General features: G+C 41.3%; 1 protein-coding gene across 12 annotated transcripts in view; it reads right to left on the bottom strand.

Moving 5' to 3' along the window:
• The window catches only part of TNXB (tenascin XB), a 60,001-nt gene that overhangs the window by 24,973 nt on the left and 12,897 nt on the right, over window positions 1-22,131 (bottom strand). For 7 of the 12 annotated variants that reach the window (XM_031965134.1, XM_031965128.1, XM_031965129.1 and 4 more), the window contains 11 exons: window positions 20,874-20,966; window positions 18,510-18,797; window positions 17,735-18,019; window positions 13,234-13,518; window positions 12,310-12,582; window positions 8,838-9,161; window positions 6,707-7,039; window positions 4,007-4,333; window positions 3,173-3,499; window positions 2,329-2,661; window positions 1,479-1,814 (listed from right to left, as the gene is read on the bottom strand). In XM_031965134.1, coding sequence (XP_031820994.1) covers window positions 1,479-1,814; window positions 2,329-2,661; window positions 3,173-3,499; window positions 4,007-4,333; window positions 6,707-7,039; window positions 8,838-9,161; window positions 12,310-12,582; window positions 13,234-13,518; window positions 17,735-18,019; window positions 18,510-18,797; window positions 20,874-20,966 — 3,204 coding nt within the window. The remainder of the gene's footprint in view (window positions 1-1,478; window positions 1,815-2,328; window positions 2,662-3,172; window positions 3,500-4,006; window positions 4,334-6,706; window positions 7,040-8,837; window positions 9,162-12,309; window positions 12,583-13,233; window positions 13,519-17,734; window positions 18,020-18,509; window positions 18,798-20,873; window positions 20,967-22,131) is intronic. The other 5 variants (XM_031965131.1, XM_031965130.1, XM_031965126.1 and 2 more) reach the window with 5 other exon arrangements.

Genomic DNA, 22,131 nt, shown 5'->3' with positions numbered 1-22,131 from the left:
TTTCTTTCTTTATATTATTTCACTTGGCAATCTCATCAGCTTGTATAGATTCAATATTATCTCTATGTAGATGACCCTCAGATCTAAATCCTAAATTTTTCCCTGACCTCCAACTTTGCTGCTCTAATTGCCTATTAGACATTAGGAACTGGATGACCCAAAGACATCTTAAACTCAATATATTCAAAGGTGAATTTACTATCTTTCCTCCCAAACTCTCTCCTCTTACTTTCTGTATTACTGCTGAGGAAATCATCATCCTAGACTCAAAACCTAGGGATGATACTTAATTATTCTCTCCTATCTCCCTATCCCACTTATAATTCTGTTGATTTCTATCTTCATAATATCTCTTGACATATCCCTTCTTCTCTCTTCTGGCATTGCCACCATCCTCATATAGGCTTACACTATTGTGACAGTTTTTTCTTTCCACCTCAAATCTGTTTCCAGTTTACAATCCATTCTCCATTCAGGTGTCAAAGTGACTTTCCTAAAGCAGAAGTCTGATTATGTGTCTTTGGTGAATTAATAATAAAGGTGATGATGATGATGACAAAAAAAAAAAAACCCCAAAAAACCGATCAGGGAGTCTACTAACTCATTTATTATGCCTGTTTGGCTAATAAATCATATTACTTCGATTATTTTCTCAGTTATTAATTATCACATCAAACACCCTTTCTCCCCTCTCCCCACTTCCCCAATCAACTCTGTTGGCTCTGTCACCTCCAGGAACAAATATGAATCTTGTTTGGCTTTTACAATCTTTTGTAATCTGTTCCTTTCCTGTCTCCCAGCTATTTACATTTCCTCTCTGCTCATGTCCTCTACAGTCTGGTGACATAGCATCCTTGCTGTCCCTTTTATATTTCATCTCCTCAACTTGGGCATTTTAAATGGCTTTGCCTCATGCCTGGAATTCTCTCTCTTCTCAGCTTCTTTTAAGTCATAGGTCAAATACCACCTCCTGTCAAAAGCCTTTCTCAATTACCCTTAATTCTGGTGCCTTTCCTCTGTTAATTATTTTCTATTTGTCTGGTATATATAGCTCATTTGTACCTAGTTGTATCCATGTCTTCTCCATTAGATAGTGAGCTTCTTGAGAAGAGGAACAATTTCTTTTTTGCCTTCCTAGTATTCTCAGCACTTAGAACAATGCTTATTAGTAAATGCTTGATAAATGATTAATGACTGATAATATGACCATCCAGAATTCCTAGGAACGGGGAGCGGCCACAGGAAGACAGATCTACTCAAAGAAGAGAACTGCTGACTCTCTGGCTCTTTCATGATCTGCTCTCATTTTCACTGAGTGCTAGAGAGTCTGTGGAGTTTGACACCTCAGGTAAAGAATCAAACTGATCACACTAATTTCAAAGGCCCAGGACGTACAGACAGGAGGTCAACCCCAATGGAAGACAAATAGGTTTTCATTCTAAATATTCTCCTTGATGATTCTGTTGTCCCTCACTTACCAGTTTTGCCAGTGACAGAGACAGGGCCTACACGGTGTCCATCATGGAAACCATAGAGATTCATCTTGTATCTGTGGTCAGGCTCCAGCTCAGAGACAGTGACCTCATTCTGGTCTCCCTCAACACGCATGATCTGGGGTCTCCCATCCCTGTCCTTGTACTGGATTGTGAAAGAATCAAACTCCCCCTGGGAGACAGTCCAGAAGAGCTTCAGGGAGTCTGGTGTGGCCCCTATCACTGTCATGTCTCCCAGTTCAGGCTTCTCTGTGGACACAGGGGCCTCAGTAGCTGGTACTGTGGGGGGAGCAGGGGTCTCTTCCACCACTTTATATTGGTCTATGAAGGGGAAAAATGGAGAAAGACTAAGTCAGCCTTAGAAAGGGCTTAACCACCAGTGGCTTCCTCTATCTCTTATGTGAACAGGACACATTTGTTCCTCATGTGTCCAGGGACTCTAAGGAATTCCTCCATTTTATTCACAGGATGCATTCTAGAGAAGCCTTTCCACTGAGTATGAGAAATCATGCCTGGCCAACTTCTCAACGTGCAATCTGTATCATTTCTGCCTTCCAGAACACTTAGTATAATGAGATAGAGAAATCAGTAGAGTAGATATCATCTGAATAGAGTATTATATCTCCAGTGATCCAATCTTTCCCCCCTTTTCCTCCAGAGCATTTGTCAGCCTCACTAAAGCAGGAAAAAAGCAAAATGGGAATTGTGGCAAGAGGCAAGAGATGTGAAAAGCAGTGATAGGCACATTGGTTATATTTCAAAGGACTTACTCAAACGGAAAGAAAATAGACTCACTGGAGTTTCATCCCTGATGATTCGATTGTCCCTCACTTACCAGTTTTGCCAGTGACAGAGACAGGACCCACACGGTGTCCATCATGGAAACCATAGAGATTCATCTTGTATCTGTGGTCAGGCTCCAGCTCAGAGACAGTGACCTCATTCTGGTCTCCCTCAACACGCACGATCTGGGGTCTCCCATCCCTGTCCTTGTACTGGACTGTGAAAGAATCAAACTCCCCCTGGGAGACAGTCCAGAAGAGTTTTAGGGAGTCTGGTGTGGCCCCTACCACTGTCACGTCTCCCAATTCAGGCTTCTCTGTGGACACAGGGGCCTCAGTAGCTGGTACTGTGGGAGCAGGCGTCTGTTCCACCACTTTATATTGGTCTATGAAGGAGAAAAATGGAGAAAGACTAAGTCAGCCTTAGAAAGGGCTTAACCACCAGTGGCTTCCTCTATCTCTCATGTGAGCAGGACACATTTGTTCCTCATGTGTTCAGGGACTCTAAAGAATTCATTTTATTCACAGGATGCATTCTAGAGAAGCCTTTCCACTGAGTATGAGAAATCATGCCTGGCCAATGTCTCAACGTGCAATCTGTATCATTTCAGCCTTCCAGAACACATTAGTATAATGAGACAGAGAAATCAGTAGAGTAGATATCATCCGAATAGAGTATTATCTCTCCAGTGATCCAATCTTTCCCCCCTTTTCCTCCAGAGCATTTGTCAGACTCACTAAAGCAGGAAAAAAGCAAAATAGGAATTGTGGCAAGAGGCAAGAGATGTGAAAAGCAGTGATAGGCACATTGGTTATGTTTCAAAGAACTTACTCAAATGGAACGAAAATAGACTCACTGGAGTTTCATCCCTGATGATTAGATTATCCTTCACTTACCAGTTTTGCCAGTGACAGAGACAGGGCCTACACGGTGTCCATTATGGAAACCATAGAGATTCATCTTGTATCTGTGGTCAGGCTCCAGCTCAGAGACAATGACCTCATTCTGGTCTCCCTCAACACGCACAATCTGGGGTCTCCCATCCCTGTCCTTGTACTGGATTGTGAAAGAATCAAACTCCCCCTGGGAGACAGTCCAGAAGAGCTTTAAGGAGTCTGGTGTGGCCCCAATCACTGTCAGGTCTCCCAGTTCAGGCTTCTCTGTGGACACAGGGGCCTCAGTAGCTGGTACTGTGGGAGCAGGGGTCTCTTCCTCATGTGGGGCTGGCAGGAGAAACACATAAAGAAGATACATTGGAAATGGGGATTTCACTGACAGAGAACTCTCTGTTCCTTTTTTTAAGGATTTAATCTCTGCAGAAGTTGAAAGGAATTTTCCCATTTCATGCCTAGATTTTGTGGTCCACAGACAATCACAGAATATCCTTCATTAAAATCTTTACATTGGACCCTAAGGAGTCCTGCATGATCAAAAGCAGTGTCTGCGACACATGAACATCCAGAACCCCCAAGATGGAAGTGAGAGCAGTCCCAAGGAGAGAGACCTGAGCAAAGGAGAGAACAGTGGAAGTTCTGGCTTTCCCATGATCTGCTTTCATTTTTTACTGAGTGCTGGAGAGTCTGTGGAGTTTGACACCTCAACTGAGGATCAAAGTAATCACAGGAATTTCAAGGGCCCAGGATGTACAGACAGGAGGTCAACCCCAATGGAAGACAAATAGGTTTTCATTCTGAATATTCTCCTTGATGATTCTGTTGTCCCTCACTTACCAGTTTTGCCAGTGACAGAGACAGGGCCCATACGGTGTCCATCATGGAAACCATAGAGATTCATCTTGTATCTGTGGTCAGGCTCCAGCTCAGAGACAGTGACCTCATTCTGGTCTCCCTCAACACGCACGATCTGGGGTCTCCCATCCCTGTCCTTGTACTGGATTGTGAAAGAATCAAACTCCCCCTGGGAGATAGTCCAGAAGAGCTTTAGGGAGTCTGGTGTGGCCCCTATCACTGTCAGGTCTCCCAGTTCAGGCTTCTCTGTGGACACAGGGGCCTCAGCAGCTGGTACTGTGGGAGCAGGGGTCTTTTCCTCTTGTGGGGCTATAAAGGAGAGATATGGAGAAAAAGTAAGTTACCCATTACTCATGTCCTCTGTCTCTTCTGTGAGCAGAGTATGATTCTCATGTATGTGAAGACAGTAGCAGGAATTCCTTGATTTTCTCCCTAGTACTAGCTATATTGGAGGGCAAAGGAAGAGCTACCTGTTGCCACTGGAGATGTATAGAATAATGACCATGAAGGATGAGAGTAGAAATACTGGATCTCTTTTGTTTTTGTTTATTTGTGAAGGAACATAATCTTTAGATTGAGAAACATAAATCAACAATGATTACAAGGTAATTGAAATTCAGTAAAAGTGAAGAAATGTTAAGAGAATATCTGGTTTCTCTCAATGAATTCATGCCATCAGGTCCTAATAAATTATATATCCTCCTGAACCAAAAGAAATGGGTGGATATGATTGAGGACCTCTTGTTAATGAAATGTGAATAGTTACAAGAGAATCCAAGAAGTCTGAAGGAAATGTATTCATTTGATACAAGGGAAAGAATACCTGTGAACTTAATTGATTCCTGAAAAAAATTATAGAATTAGTCATAAAAGGATGGTTTATCAACACTGACAAAGGGAAACAAAGAACAGGTTATACCATTCCAACTTGGTTTCATTTTTCATATGGTTTTTAGACTGTGAGATCATAGTTATGGGCATGCCTGAATTTTAGCAAGGCATTTAACTAAAGTCTTTCTTTCATGATATCATTGAGATGCTATCTTGATAATGGAGTATTTGGAGGTTTATGAATGATCAAACTCAAATAAGAGTAATATCAGCTTGAATGAGGTTTCCAGCAGAATGACTTAAGAGACTTGTCTTTGGTCCTGTTCTGTTCAACATTTTTATCAGTGAATTCGATGATAAAATAGTTGGTGTGATCATTTACTTTGTAGTTGATACAAAGCTGAAAAGTTTAGCTCACTGATTAAATAACAAATTCAGAATGCAAAGATTTCAATGAGCTAGAATGATAGGCTAACAAGATGAAATGTAACCAGGATAAAATTATATATATAAATAATAAAAGTGTATAACTTTAATTTAAAAAATAAATTAAGTAAAGACAGGATGGGGAGGTAATGTCTTGAGAACAACTATGAATGTGAAAAAGATCAAACTTTATATGAATCCATAATGGGATGTGAGTGGCCAAAAAGCTAAATCACTCCTGAGAGTATATTAGAAAAAGGATAAAGGTTCAGGGAGTAGATGGTCTCATTGTACTCTGCCCTGATCAGATCATATGCAGAAGATATTGTTCACTTCTAAGCACCACAGTTTAGCAAAGTGAGTGACAAAAATGTGAGGATAACCAATGTTGGTTGACCAGGACAGTGAGAGCAGTGGAGAGATCCATTCTGATGCTTGATATGTTCAAAGTACTGGGAATATATATCTTGAAGAAGGGAAGATGTAGGGGAGACATAATTAAAGTCTCAAGTACCCAAAGAATATTCATACACCTGGACCCAGTGGGCAAAAATGGAAGAAATACATGGAAAATGTGAAAAGGAAAATAAATTCCTAATAAAAGCTGTCTTAAAATGGAAACAGTGGCCTTGGGAGACAAGAAGTACTAAATCCCTAAAGGTTTTGCTAGGGAGCATGGCTAATCTAACTTGTTAGGGCTGACAAAGAGGAGAGGGCTGTTTCATGTATGAGTTAAGATTGGATTGTTGCCATGAGATTTTAAAACAATAATAGCTACATAAATAAAAGGCTTTGTAAATAGCATTTATATAGTATTTTAAATTTTGCAAAGCACTTTACAAATAGTATCTTATTTGAACCTCACAACAACGCTGTCAGGAGGAAGTTATCTCTCTTTTAATGATGAGAAAACTAAAGTAGACAAAGGTTAAGAAATTTGTCCAAGGTTTTGCAGATTTGAACCCAGGATTTCCGGACTTCTTGTAAAAAGCTCTAATTATTGTACATCTTACATATGAGTATGGAGGCTAGTAAATCATAGGATGTTATCTAGAGAAGTCTTTACATTGGATTGGAGGGAGTCATGTTTGGCCAGTGTCTCAACATATGTTCTGAATAACTGAGCAAACTTAGACCCCCAGAATGAGAAGCTTAATGGGATAGAGAGCAGCCAGAAAAACAGACATCACATCAGTAAAGCCTCCAGTTGTTCAGAAATCTAATGCTTTTTCCATCAGTTCCAGAGAAATGGTAATGCTTGTTGTACAAATAGGATAAAACCATTGGGAACTGTGGCCACAGACAGGGGTCATGGGAAGAAGTAACAAGCATAGTAGACATCACAACTGTAAGAAACATGAGGCCAATCACCAGTGTGAAGTAAAGGAATTCTCATTATAAGATAATCCAATCTCATTCACTCACCTGTTACTCCAGTGACAGAGACAGGGCCCACACGCTGTCCATCATGGAAACCATAGAGATTCATCTTGTATCTGTGGTCAGGCTCCAGCTCAGAGACAGTGACCTCATTCTGGTCTCCCCCAACACGCACGATCTGGGGTCTCTCATACCTGTCTTTGTACTGGATTATGAAGGAATCAAATTCTCCCTGGGAGATGGTCCAGGAGAGCTTCAGCGAGTCTGAGGTGGCTCCTGTCACTGTCAGTTCCCCTAGTTCAGGCTTCTCTGTGGGCTCAGGAGCCTCAGTGGCAGATACTGTGGGAAGTGGAATCTCCTTCATTTCCTCATGTAGTGCTGAGATGAGGAGACACATAAAGACAAGTATGAGGATAGCATTATGTCTTAGAATTTTTCATGTTCTACTTATGAAAATAAAATATTTATTCTTCTGGGGATTATGTGATGAAGCGGTACTTATGCAATAATATTTCATTTCTGTGGGCGCTAAAAGACCCCAAGTTCTCATGGGGAAAACAGAATATAAAGGACTGGAATGTGATGAGATTGGCTCCCTATATCCTCTTCATTTATCTTGAGAGAGACTTTTTATTGACCATTCAAGAAGCAGGGACCAGAGTAGCTATGATATGACTAAGTCTCTCTTTTACCTGTCACATAGGTGACAGTGGCATACTACAGGAGCTGGACTCTTGGACTTCCAGTCCTTATCTGAAGTAACTGAGATCAGTGGGGAGACCAGGACTGTGGAAGCAACCAGAACAGGAGCAGAAGGTGGAATATGGGAGTATAATAAAGACCCTAATACTAAACCATCAGCTTTCTCAAAGTCTGAATTCAGTAAGCTAAAGAAACTGATCTCTAACCCAGTGTTTAACCAACCTTTCTTGTTCATACTCTGAGGTCTAGAGCTGGACCTCAAATACATACACACACACACACACACACACACACACACTCTCTCTCTCTCTCTCTCTCTCTCTCTCTCTCTCTTTCTCTCCCCTCATATTTTATTCCTTTTCTATGATCTATGTTTGAATGTAGTTCAGAACCACCCTCTACCCCATTTCCACTCCCTACGCTCCACCTGCATCATAAAGCAAAGAGGTAGTTGAGAGCAGTCTTGGGAAAAGGTTTGACAAAGGATTCTCCACAGAAGAATTCAACACATTTACCTTTCATTCTGAGTATGCTTCATAAACTCTGTATACCTAAAACCTTGATTACCTGTGTCTTATAAATGAAAAGGTCATTTGACAGAACCAGGAAATTCTAGATGCAGAGTCGAGGTGAAAGCATGCAATTTCCTGTTCTAAATAGTTCTGAGCAATGTTCCACATTGTTTAAGAGTATAAATTCTGAACCAATAAATGTGAATTCTAATTTTCCCAGTTGTACACAGTATGTGTAAGTGCCTCCCACACCATCATGCCAGGCGACTTCAAACATTAAAAAACAGTCATCTTGATCCAAAATCTACCCCATGGCAGGCTGGGAGACTCAGGTTCATCTCTGTGACTCTCTGTTCCATGAACCTCGAATGGTCCAAGGAGTAATATCTCTTAAGGACATAAGAAGAAGAAATAAGCAACCCTTAATCCTGTGTGCTCATACACAGATATCATTACATGCTGATGTCCCACAATTCTGTTTCTATGGGAAATCTTGGGAGTTTCTTAGTTCCCAACAAGACCAAATGCTGTTACAAATGTAATTTTTCCAATCCATCACTAGAGCTATAGGTTTTAGAATCAGTCATAGCATGCAATTTGAGAAGCCTTTGTGTTGTACTTTGATAACTCCTATTTATTCAGTATCTGACAAACATTCTTACCAAACTGACAATATCTAGGAATTCCAGAGTGAATTGCTGAACCTAATCTAATATTTAGGAATTGGAAGCTCAGCAAAAGCCACAAACTTCTCAATGATCTATTTTAGTCCTAGGAAAGTAGAGATCTCAAATAGAGACCTCTCAAGCTCAAATAGAATTTGGGGTCTCAAATCCAAATATGGAAAACTAGAAAGTGGATCCCAAGGGGCTAAATCAAATAAGGTGAAATCATTGACAAAAAAAGGAAGATCTAGTCTGGCTCAGAGACCCACCTTTCAAGATCTGTTTACTTTTACTCACCAGTAATACCAGTGATGGAGATGGGGCCCATGCGTTGTCCATCATGGAAACCATAGAGATTCATCTTGTATTTGTGATCTGGCTCCAGACCAGAAATGATGATTGTGTTTTTGTCACCCTTAACATGTACAACTTTAGGTTGTCCATCCCCATTCTTGTATTGGATTACAAAGGATTCAAATTGGCCTTTTGGACTAGTCCATAAGAGTTGCAGAGAATCTGAGGTGGCATTGGTCACCATTAGTTTTCCCAGGTGGGGTTTAGCAGGCAACTGAAGGGCATCAGTGACTAGGGATGGAAGAACTGGAGTTTTTTCCTCTCGTGCTACGAGGACAGGCAGGAAGGAGAAAATGCATTAGATCAAAAAAAAAAAAATGGGTCTGTTTTTTTTCTGATCTTGGTCACCATTTGCAAAGAAACTAAGTCTAACCCTGTGACACCTCCCCTCACTTATTTGGAAGAATGATAACAGATAAATGGAGAAACTCTAAGGATTTATTTATCAATTATCTATAGTACAACAATAACAGCATAATATAACAAATATTTGTTCAGGATATACTTTTTCAAAGCACTCTACTAAGAATTGCAGCGATATAAAGTTTAGATGAGATGTAGTTCCTACCCACAAGGAATTTATCATCTAGTAGAGATAAAAGACTAAGATAGATTAGATATACATTACATGTTTAAGGACATTAGAGAGTTATAAGATAAAATTTTACCTGACATCCTAGAGGAAAGAACATTTCTAGAGGACAGAAAGGAATTTTAGGGAAAATCTATTTCCACCTCTTTATTAAGCTAAGAGAAATTAAGTGATTTGACTACGGACACACAGCTAATGGTGGAACTAGGATTCTAAAAGGGGCTGGGTTCAAAATCTTGCCTTAATCACTTTTTATGTGCATGATTTCTAGGCCTTAATTTTTTCCTTGGTAAAATGGGAAGAGGGGAAGGAAAGGGTTTATATTAGATTTGTCATATAAGATATGTGAGGTTAGGGCTCTTCTAGCCCTAAATCTATGATCCTAATGAGATTTCTGTGGATTTCTGGTGAAGGGCTTTTTCCCCTAATCCCTCACTGTTTCTCTAAATAGAAGCAGGAAAGTCACAGAATTCAATGTGGGACAAGAGAAACTCAAGTCCAAATTCCAAAGTCTGGCATTCAAAGCCCTCTGGAATCTTGATCAAAACTCCTTCTCCACACGTATCTTCTCATCCCACAGTCAGATTAAACAGGACCATCTGTCATCCTTTGAAAACATTCTGAGTACTTTATTCATACCATTCTCAATGCCCAAAATGCTTTTCCCTACCAATTTCTCCTTACGAAATTCTGTTCACCTTTCAAAATCCTGCAAATACTTCCACACTCATCAGTCCCTCATCCCTTGATACCCACAACCAGAAGTGATCATTCTGTCTCATGAATTCTCATGGTAAGTATACTTCTTTTGAACTTTGGGCATCCTATTTTATGCGTGTTTGCTGGTATGCATGTTTGGTATCACCTCTTTTATTATAAGCATCATGGAGAAGTCAAGGACAATGTCTTATTTATATTTGTTCCCCCACTACTTTTTTGAAGCTAGACTGAGATAAAGAAACCATATTCACTGAGTTGAGGAACTAGCAAAGAATGATAGAAAGGTTCATAGACTACTGCGCCAGAAGAAAAGGAGTGGGAAGTGCTAGCCACCTTTCTGACTCCCAATCACCTGTCACAACAATAGTTGACATGAGGCCCAGCTGCTTCCCCATAGAGGAGCATCTTGTATTTATGGGATGGCTCTAGGCCAGAAACAAAGACTTCCTTCTGTTCCCTTCCACAAGCACCACTTGAGGCTGCCCATCCTTGTCTTTGTATCAAACCCACAAAGGAGTCAAGGAGCCCTGCTGGACAGTCCATGATAAGTGCATAGCACCCTCAGCCACAGCCACTGCTGTCGGTTTTTCTCCCAAGTGAAGCTTCAATGGGTGTTGAGTTGCTATGAGGCCTGAAGCTGCTGGATTGTTGGAGGATAAGTGAAAAAAGAGGCTGAATTGTCTCTAGGAGGCTGGATGATTTCAAAAATCAGGAAAGGTAGAGGCTGCAGGTCAACACATTGCCTGACTTAGAGCAAAAGGTTAGAGAAAGTCTCTATAGTCAAGGATTAAGGGAAAGCATGACTAGGAAAAAGGAAAGCCCCAAGCTTTTCTAAGGCATACAGACAGGTAAAATGAGAGATAATCACATACTCTCATCCAAAAGCGGCACCGACAGAAAGGAAGAGACCACAATATTTCTTGCCAATGATGGGAAGTGGAGTTAGCTCCTTTTCCATCCTTGGGTCTTGCTTTCTCTATGCCTTTCTTCTTCCTCCCTCAGTGCCTCCTCCTCCCCATTTTTCTCCTCCTCCCCATTTTTCTTTGCCAGGACTCTCCCTTTCTGACTGCCTGGGGTACTGAGAAAGGCTGAGAGAACAAGAAGTCCCAAGATGACTCAGAACTGGCCTATTTGGACCCTGGGAACCTGAGAATCCAGTGCAGGCTGGCTGGGAGCACAGTTGCCTCTATTTTTGAAGATGCTTAGGGAATTAATTTGTGGGGGTAGGAGGGGAAAGAGAGGTGGTAGCCGTGGGAAGGAAAGGGCCAACTAGGAAAATTGTCTTTTAGGAGGAGAATCTTAGAGCCTGGTAAAGAGTTGGTGAGCTACGTTCTTGGATACAGAGGGCGCTGATGGAATTTTTATTGTTGAGTTTTTGGTGGCTATTGAGAGCCTCCAGGGGTGGGGGAGGGACTGGCCAGAGCCCCAGGAAAGGGGAGACATCTGGCCTGGGCAGCAAGCCTTCCATTTCTTTTGGTTCCCAGTTTCCAAAGCCCAGTGGAAGGGAGGAGGAGGGAAGCAGGAAGATGTGAGCGTGGGAGGAAGCGGGGAGGTGTTGGCCTCCGAGTAGCTAGAGATGGGACTGACAGACAGCTCAAAGAGAAAGGAAACAGAAGGGCAAGAAACAAGGGGGCCCTGAAAGTTCCATCAGACCCCCAACTTCAGCAGAGCCAGAGACTTCCTCTGTAGCTATTATATTGTACTATGATATATAATACTTTACTGTATTTACTATATATCATTATATTATACTATTATCCTTGTCTATAATAATGTTATTTATGTTAACGTGAAATGGGTTTGTTATTTTTAATGAATCAATATTTTAAATTTTAATATTAAATAAATAAAATCAAATAGATATTGGTAGATATTATTCACATAAGCAAAAGCTTTTTAAGAATATCAATAATTTTTAAGAATCTAATGATTCTGAGATCAAAAATTTGAGAACCATTGCTTTAAAAGAAATAAAATGTATAGGAAAGGAAGGAGTGAGAGGTTGTATAGTAACCATAGAAATGAAAAGAGACCAAATACAGAAAGAAATAGGAAGAAATGATAGGGAAGCAGTATTGATGAGGGCTGATTTTTCTGACTCACCAGTCTTTGCTTCAACAGAAATGGGCCCATGGTGTTTGCCATCTTTGATGCCAAAGAGAAGGAACTTGTACTTCCGTGAGTGTTCTAGGCTAGATATAGTAACCTCATCCTGAATGCCATCTGTAGACACCACCTTTGGCTGCCCATTCTTATCCTTATATTGAATCTCAAAGGAATCAAACTCGCCCTTAGTAGTCCAGGAGAGGCGCAGGGAATCTGGGGTCACATCTGTTACTGTCACCTCTCCCAGATGAGGCTCTACAGAAAATGGGTCTGGAACAAGAAAAGAAAGAGAAAATGGTTACACCCTGAAATAGAAGATAAAGTTACTAGTAGTCTCTCATTGAAGAACAAAATAAATTTTCCTAAGATGGTATGGGAGGTGGGAAGGATAAATCAATCAAGAAGAAGACATGAAATAGGAGTAGAGAGACTAGTTTGGAAGAAAGAAAATGCCTGGAAGAGAGCCAGAAAACAGTGAAAAATAGAGGATCAATATGCTCTAAAGAGACTAAAAGAACATGGATTATTTGGCCCCAAAAGACACCCACAAGACGTGCCTTAAATACTTCCAAGCCTCAAAAGATCACAAGGAAGAGTGCAAGAACTAGATACATTAAATCACCAATTAATGTACCAACTTGGCTTTAGGTAGATTTTGGGTCAGATGGCTAAAGGACTTCTGATTTGGCAAGGAGAAGCCATTCTGCCTAGAAAAAGCTAGTAGAATGAGATAGCTTTAGGAAGGATGGATTTACTTTTCCTGAAGAACAAGGAACTCTTTGCTTTGATTCAGACTCTGGGAGGGTACAGGGTAAGCAGAGGACTAAAGAGATAAAGGAGACTAAAAAAACAGCTTGTGAGAAGGGGAGATGGTGAGGATTAGGAAATAAGAATGGAGGTGAGTGAGTCACTTTTACTTACCTGTTGTAACAATCACAGAAATAGGGCCCACCCTTTGTTTGCCTAGAAGTCCATAGAGATTCATCTTGTACTTCCGGGAGGGCTGCAGGTCAGAGATGGTAACTTCATTCTGGCCAGCCTCAACAGGCACCACTTGGGGTTGTCCATCCTTGTCTTTATATTGGACTACAAAGGAGTCAAACTTTCCTTCAAGGATGGTCCAGAGGAGACGCAGGGAATTCTGAGTCACATCTGTCACTATCAATTTCCCAACTCGAGGTTTGGGGCTCTCAGTGTCCAGTGGAGCTGTAACAGAAATAGAAACTATTGGACTTTCTTTTTCCTTTAGTGGAAATTATGTTGATTTTTTTTTTTACTAGATCTTTAAAATAATTATATTATAAAATTCATTGCATGGGCAAGACACCTAATGATGGATCATCAAAGAGAAATTGAAAAACTAGATAGAGCTGGTAGCTAAGCCAGAAAAAGGTTTATTCAGTCATTGAGCAAAGAACCAGTCATCTCTATTCAGCAAAGAAGTCTGGAGCTAAGAAAACAGAAATTAAGTTATCCAAAGAAAGGTTAGGTTTTGAAAAGGAAAGAATCCAAAAAGTTTATTTTGTACCATTGAAAGGAACTGAGAGCAATTCAGAAAGACTTCAGAAGGGAAAGATGGAAAGATAGTGTCCACCATGAAGTAGTCCATATGACTTAGTGTCACTTAGTCACTTAGTGACCCTAAGGCCCATCTGCCTTTAAAACAATAATCATTAGCTAGAAAATATACTTCAGATAACAGAAATAAGTTAAGGAGAATTGGATCAAGGATAAGACTTCCATGGAGACTTCTAATCTAGGATGGGATGAAGGATCCTTTACTTAATATCTACGTAATCTTGGACAAGACTCTTCTTAGAAACATTTCTCTGCTTTAGTGGTGTCTTCTGTAAAATGAAGATGACTCTAAGGTCCTATCCAATTCGAGTGACTTGTTCAAGGTCAAACAGATATATGTAAAAAAGGCTAAACTCCAAACTCAAGTCTTCTGACTCCAAATCCACTGATGTTTCCACTATATCTCAAGGAATTCAGGATATCCCTAGAAGCTAAATACAAAGGTAGGAATGGCAGGAAGGGTAACTGTGAGGTCAAATAAGTGAACTACAACCTAACCTTCTCTAAGCAACTAGGACCAGACCAGAATTGACAATAATATGCCTTCATACTATTCTTCTTTTAATGCCCTCTTTCCCTTGTATTCTTTCAAACTGCTTCCTACAATCAAGAGAAAAAGCCTGAAAAAATCATTCATTCTATGGGACTTAAAGTCCTACTATCTATATAGGTATTTGAATTGTATTTGCTAAAAAGTAGAATTCCATTCTTCAAAGTAGGAGTTATGTGGGGCAGGGGACTTTTCCTGACCCCTCAAATATTTACCTATCTACTGTTAAAGCTGGCCCTATTTCTTATACATAATCCATATAGTAGGACCTCTGCCTTTGTGAAGCTGTTGCCCTGAGAAGTTATAATAAGTATTGTCTCAGGGGAAGGAGGGAGATGCTATAGTCTATGTGAGTGAAAAATCTTCCTCTAGATTCTCTAAAAGGCAAATAAGAAGTTAGATCAGAACAAGAGAAGAAAAGTTAATGGAAAAGTGATGTTGTGGAAAAAAGACAAGGATAGGATAGAAGTAAAATTGAAGAAACAAAAGGAAATGTAATTTTGGAGAAAAGGAAAGACAGAACAAGATAAAATGAGGGAAGAAATAAAGAATAGGAACAAAAAGATTCCATAAGTCAACTAAAGCAGGCAAAATATACTGAGGAAAAGATGGGAGTGAGGAATTTGAAAATAATCGTGAAATTAAACCAAGCAAATTCAAAATCTGATAGGTCCTTCTAAAAATAATCTTTTTCTCTCTGTCTCCAGTTTATCCCTATTACCTTAAATTCAATCCAAACTGGTTAGAAATCAAGACAAAAGAATATTCCGATCTATTGTAAAACATTCTGGGAAATGCAATTTCATGGCCTTTCTTGGATCCTTTGGACAAGCCAACAAGAATATGTGAGGAAGTAGGTGGAGAGAAGGGAATGTGAATAAATGAGGACTAGAGAAAAGGCAACAGAAACCAGACACAAGGAAGTGAGTAGGGGGTGAACCAGGGTTTTAATTGTGTCTAGGGATAGAGAAACAGTAAATCCCTGAGAAACATAAGAGTCAATGAATTTGTTAGGAATCAGGGAAGAAAATGGAAGAAAGATGAGGATATAATGGGGAAAAGCTAAGGAGGAATGAACTGGATAGATTTTTGGGGAAGTCAACTCCCACAAATATGGGGGAAGTGAGTAGTTTTCTGTACTGAGAAGTAAAGATGTGATCAAAACTAGAATTCAGAAAGGGATGACGTTAAGGAGTCCTGAAAATAGGAGAAGGAGGAGGAGGAAGAGAGTAGATCAGGAAGGAGTGGAGTCTTTGATGTCAGAGCTGACGAAGTACAAATGAGAAGAAATGTAGAAACAGAATATGACTGAAGAATTTCCTGGGCTCTAGGACTTCCCTGGACAGGGAGCAAGGACAGAATAGAGGAAAAAGAGCCAGAATCAAAGGAAGTAAGGGGCCCATAGAAAGAGGAAGTCTTGTACAAACAAAACTAATGCAAACAAGATTAGAAGGGAAGCAACAAACTGGGAAAACATCTTCACAGTTAAAGGTTCTGATAAAGGTCTCATTTCCAAAATATATAGAGAACCGACTCTAATTTATAAGAAACCAAGCCATTCTCCAACTGATAAATGGTCAAAGGATATGAACAGACAATTTTCAGATGATGAAATTGAAACTATTACCACTCATATGAAAGAGTGTTCCAAATCATTATTGATCAGAGAAATGCAAATTAAGACAACTCTGAGATACCACTGCACACCTGTCAGATTGGCTAAGATGACAGGAAAAAATAATGATGATTGTTGGAAGGGATGTGGGAAAACTGGGACACTGATACATTGTTGGTGGAGTTGTGAACGAATCCAACCATTCTGGAGAGCAATCTGGAATCATGCCCAAAAAGTTATCAAACTGTGTACGTACCCTTTGATCCAGCAGTGTTTCTACTGGGCTTATATCCCAAGGAGATACTAAAGAAGGGAAAGGGACCTGTATGTGCCAAAATGTTTGTGATAGCCCTGTTTGTAGTGGCTAGAAACTGGAAAATGAATGGATGCCCATCAACTGGAGAATGGTTGGGTAAATTGTGGTATATGAATGCTATTGTTCTGTAAGAAACGACCAGCAGGATGAATATAGAGAGGCTTGGAGAGACTTACACGAACTGATGCTGAGTGAAATGAGCAGGACCAGGAGATCATTATATACTTCAACAACGATACTGTATGAAGATGTAATCTGATGGAAGTGGATTTCTTTGACAAAGAGACCCAATTCAGTTTCAATTGATCAGTGAGGGACAGAAGCAGCTACACCCAAAGAAAAAAACACTGGGAAATGAATGTAAACTGTTTGCATTCTTGTGTTTTTTCCTGGGTTATTTTTACCTTCTGAACCCAATTCTCCCTGTGCAACAAGAAAACAGTTTGGTTCTGCACACATACATTGTATCTAAAATATACTACGACATATTCAACATATATAGGACTGCTTGCCATCTAGGGGAGGGGGTGGAGGGTGGGAGGGAAAAATCGGAACAGAAGTGAGTACAAGGGATAATGTTGTAAAAAAAATTACCCTGGCATGGATTCTGTCAATAAAAAGTTATAAAAAATAACAAAAAACAAAAAAAAAAAGAGGAAGTCTTAACCTAGTCTTATTTACCTGCGATAGCAACCACAGAAAGAGATCTGTACAATGTTTGCTTTGGAGCCTATGGAAATTCAATTTATATGTTCTGTTGGGCTCTAAGTCAGAGATATTGATTTCATTTTGGTTTCCTTCAAAAGACACTTGCCTGGAGTTTTCCATCCTTATATTTATATTGAACCACAAAGGAGTTAAAAGGACCTTATGTGACTGTCCAGAAGAGGCTTAGGGAAGCTAAAGTCAAATCTCCCTGCCAAATCTCAAAGACAGGACTCCCCAAGGGTTTTAGAGACCTTCCTTTGTACCTGGAGGGAGGAGAGCAGAGTTTCTTGGTATATCCTTTTTGGGGCTGAGACAGAGCAAGACAAAAAATGAGATTGAGTGTGAATTTCCAAAGCTTGAGGAATAAGCATATAGAAATTTCTAAGAAATCCTACTTGTCTGGTACCTGACCCAGATGTTATGATCAGCTAATTTTATATGACCTGAGCTTATAGAGTGAGTGGTGGAAAGACAAAGATACCATCCAGCACAACAGATGGAAACATAGAAAGCCTGAAATATGGAGAGGTCAAGGTATCAGAAACTTCAAAAGTTTCGCCAGAGAGACTACTATGCTGGATATGAGGTTAGAAGGGAAACATGTGAGAGCTGGGGATTTATAGGGGTTTCATGTACGATCCTTGCTTCTGCTTACCTGTACTTCCCTCAGCAGTGAGGGGACCATGGCGCTTCTTGCCAGTGAGTCCATACAAGATGAATTTGTATCTTTGGCTAGGATCAAGTGAGGAGATAGTGATGGAACGCTCAGGTCCCTCCACAGGGACCACCTGGATCTGCCCATCTCTGTCCTTATACTGGACCAGGAAGGAATCAAACTGACCCTCAGGGACACTCCAAGAGAGGTGTAGAGATTCAGAGGTGGGGTCTGTTACCCGCAACTCTCCAAGGCGAGGTAGAATTTCTGAGTTAGGGAAAGAAGCTGAGAAAGGGAGACAGAGAAGAAATAAGGTACTGGCCACAGGGAAAAAGGAAAGTCTTTTCCCTACTCCAAACACACCCTAGACGAGGGAAATCAAGGAAAAAAGGTAACAAGTATCTTATCCTTTCTTCTACTACAGTCAGTCCCCTTCTTTGTCTGGGGTTATTTCTTTATAGGAAAAATTTCCTTGTGGCATACTTCCCACCTTTCTCCCATAATCTCTCATTTCCTTACCCCTGCCAGAATACAGAATGGGGAAAGAATCTTGTAACTTCAAGATCTTAGGACCTTAGACTGTTATCCATTTTCAAGCAGCTGCCCCAACCACAAAATCATATTTATGTCTTTGCACTGGGTTGGATGCTCAAGAGATGTTAAGTGACTGGAGTCAAGGGGATATTTGGGAAAGGGAGGAACAAGACAAAAAGAGATAAAATGAGGAGGTATTTGGGGGTGGCCAGGAGAAAGAGGCCCAGCCATTCACACTTACATGTCTTAGCTTCAGTGGTGAGGGGGCCATGGCGCTTCCTGCCCTCAAGCCCATAAAGGGTGAATTTGTAGTTGTGCCCAGGATCTAGAGGGGAGATGATGACAGAGTGCTGGAGACCTTCTACTGGCACTCTCTGGGGCTTTCCATTCTTGTCTTTATATTGGACTAAGAAAGAATCAAACCGGCCTTCAGGAACAGTCCAATGGAGGTTGACGGAGTTTGAGGACACATCTAGAACCTGCAGCTCTCCAAGTCGAGGTGGGACAGAAAGTGCCCCAGGCTTATTAACTGTGGGGATAAATCACAAAGGTAATAACAACTTTCCCCTCCTTTTCTCCCTTTTCTCCTGGACAACTCCCTCCTGCCCTGGACAAGCCTTCTGACCAGGATCTAAGAGGTCCCTTTTTTTTCTAGCAATGACACCTTCCCTCACACTCTTCATTTCTTTCTTTCCCGTTTCTCAGTTTCAGTCTTCCTGAGAATCTTTTTTATTGACTTTCCTTTGGGGGTCCCCATGCTGCATTCTACTGAGTAACAAGGAGAAGAGACTGGTGGTTTATTTCCTTATTCAATACCCTTCTTCATTTCTACACCTCCCCACCTCCTCTACCAATCCTTTACCTCTATTGGTTTCAATACCTCTCTGGTACTTTCTTTGGGTACCGCCATCACTGATGGGTTTAAAATCCTTTCCTTTTGATTCTTTTCCTAGCCAATTCCTCCAAAGAGTATCTCTCTGGTGAGGTTAGCCCAGAGAGGCTAGGGAGAGGGAGAGGCAGGGCACGGGTACCCCATAGAGAATGACTATGTAAGGAATATGGAACTGAAGGTCCCCTGGCACCACCTCTTTCTGGGAGGCCCTTCTCCATCCATGAAAGGGCTCTACTCTCAGCAGGAACTCATTGAAATGGCCACATGGTACTGTCCACTGTAAGTCCAACTCTCTCAGGGCAAGTTCCACTGCTCAAAGCCTACCCAGTGCTGAGAACCTTAGTGTAGGGATAGCAGGGGATTTGGGGAAAGGGAGTAAAGTGGAAAGTGGAAAGCCTCTCCCTCCTACTCCTTGCAAGAGCTTCTTGGGGGTAGGATCACACCAAGTATAAGAAAGGCAATAGAGAAAAGAACTTAAAAGTAACAGGCCTCCAACCTGGAGTCCTGAATCTCATAAATTTCCACCCTTTCTCCTCAAAGATACATTTCATTAACCTCTTTGTCACTCAGTCTTCCTTTCCTGTCTCCTCAGTGCTTGTTTTTCCCTCCTCTCTCTAGGGTTTATTCATCTTCATCTTATTCTCTCTCATTCTCTTCCTTGTAGTTTCTTTTCTCCTCTGTCTTTTAGTCTGTCTTGTCCTCTGACCTCTGGCACTCAGCTTCCCAGGTACATCTCTGTTATCCTCTTTTCATCCTTCTCTTCTCTAACCTATGTGGAAAAACCACCCAGTCCTTCCTCTCTTCTGTCCTTCAGTTCTGCTCTCCCTACTCCTTCTGTCACTGTCTTCTGTCATTTTTCAGTATCTCCAAATCCCTCAGTCAAAGGCTTTAGAACTTGAATGAATCTTCTAAGATCTTCTAATTCAACACTACTATTTTATAGATGAGGAAACTGAGGCCTGGAGAGGTTGAGTAATTTGTTCAAGGAAGTAAAGAAATCAAAATTTGAACTTAGATCCTCTGACTCTTCAACTAGGGCTCTTTCCTGTATACTCATTACCATCTTTTTCCTTCTTTTTGTCCTTTAGACCATCACTCAATTCTTACTTCTCATGTACCATCTCTGATTCTCTCACTTCTTTCTCCTGAAATCAGCCTTATTGTACCCCTCTTCTGTCACTTTGCTCCTTGATCCATTATTCCCTATTGTGCTGACATTTCCACCTCTAGTCTGAGACTATCTGAATACATATACTAGATTTAACATATATTTTAACATATTTAACATGTATTGGACTACCTGCTGTCTAGGGGAAGGGGTGGGGGGAAGGAGGGAAAAATTTGAAATAAAGTTTTGCAAGGGTCAGTGTTGAAAAATTACCAATGCATATGCTTTGTAAATATAAAACGTTAATAAAATTAAAAAAAAAAAAAGAGAAAGAGAGAGAGGCTCTGTCTGAGCTGCAAGCCCCACTCCTTGACTATCTGGGCTATGCCTTGATGAGTGAGGGGAGCAATGGACTCTCTCTCAGGGACAGCCCCACAGGGTTAGAAATGGCAGTTAGCCCTACTGAACTTTCCCAAGCAGCTGCTTTTTGTGGAGCACCAGCAGATGAAGTAAGAATTGGTGAAAGATGTTAGTCCAGGCTCTCTATCATATAGGAAGCTCACCTGCTACATTTGTGCCTATCACCTTGAACTCTACCAACTTACCTGGGTGCTTCAGGAGAGGGGCCTGAGCCCCCTGGGTTGTTGGTGGTGGGGTCAGCCCTAAGAGAAGAGATTCATCGGTAGCTTCAAAGGGGCCTGGGGGAGAGTAATGAACAGAAGGTGGGGGAAAGGGAGAGAAGGATGGAGAGGTGGAGGAGAGGGGAAAGGAGAGAGGAAAGGAGGGAGGGAGAGATGATAAAAGTAAAATACTAGAAACCGAACTTCACTCCTCTGGTCTCCATTATCCTGAGCATCCTGTCTCCTTAAGTTGCCCTCTCCTGTAAAGCCCCTTATTTACCCTGAGACTTGTGCCTGCTCCTTGGTTTCCTAAATTACAACTCAGATTCCCCTACTTCCCCTTTGTTCCCACAGAGATGTCCAGGTCCTCCAGCATCCCCAAAATGAGAATACCACCAACTACATAGCGGGTGGTCAATATATACTTGTAGAATAAATGGGATACACCATTCTCCCAAGATGCCCATTTCCTTCCTATCTCCCTAAAGGACCCAGAAATCACCCTACCCACTCCATCCTCAGGTGGCCTGGGGAATCTGGCCCTTCGAAGACCCTCATATTCCCTAAGATCCCTCCCAACTGTGAATTATGGGGGATCCTGGCCTCCATTAGTGCTGCAGTGAGAAGCCTGGAAGAAAGGAGATGTGACTGTTAGCAAAGGATGCAGGGGAGGAGAGCAAGAAGGGGATGGTGGGAAAAGTTCCATCCAGGACTAGGTGACATCAGTGCCCTGTGGGGAAAGAAGATTTCCACCCTATTCCTCATAGCTGCCACAGCTCCCTTCTCCAGGCCCCACGTTTTGCCTATGGGAGAAAAAGGTGAAAGGAGGGCTGAGTAGCCAGCCTGGGAGAGGCAGATGAAGAAAAAACAGTAGTTTAAATGCCACCCCAATCAAAGGTGGTCTCGATTTTCCTTCTTTTAGTCCAGACCAATCTTGTAAATAAGTAACAATCAGCGATGGACCTGAAAGACTCCCCCTTCCTTGGGCTGTCCTCCCCAGGGTATCTGTACAACATCCCTGTTTTCAAAGTCTGCTGGCCACATAGGCAACCCTCCCCCACCCCAATCCCACTCACCTACCTCTTATACTACCCTAAAAATCAGACTGAGGTGCTTCAAGACTTGAAATGAAAATTGACAGCCACCTTAAGCACATGAAATGGCTCTGACCTTTTTTTTTTTTTTTTAAATCTCAGGCCTGTGTCTGGGTCCTGGTGGAGTCTTTGGCTATAGGGAGGAGGTT

This window comes from Sarcophilus harrisii, chromosome 4 (genome assembly GCF_902635505.1).
Source record: "Sarcophilus harrisii chromosome 4, mSarHar1.11, whole genome shotgun sequence".
In the NCBI taxonomy this organism is placed as follows: domain Eukaryota; kingdom Metazoa; phylum Chordata; class Mammalia; order Dasyuromorphia; family Dasyuridae; genus Sarcophilus; species Sarcophilus harrisii.
This window is presented reverse-complemented; position numbering and strand designations above follow the sequence as displayed.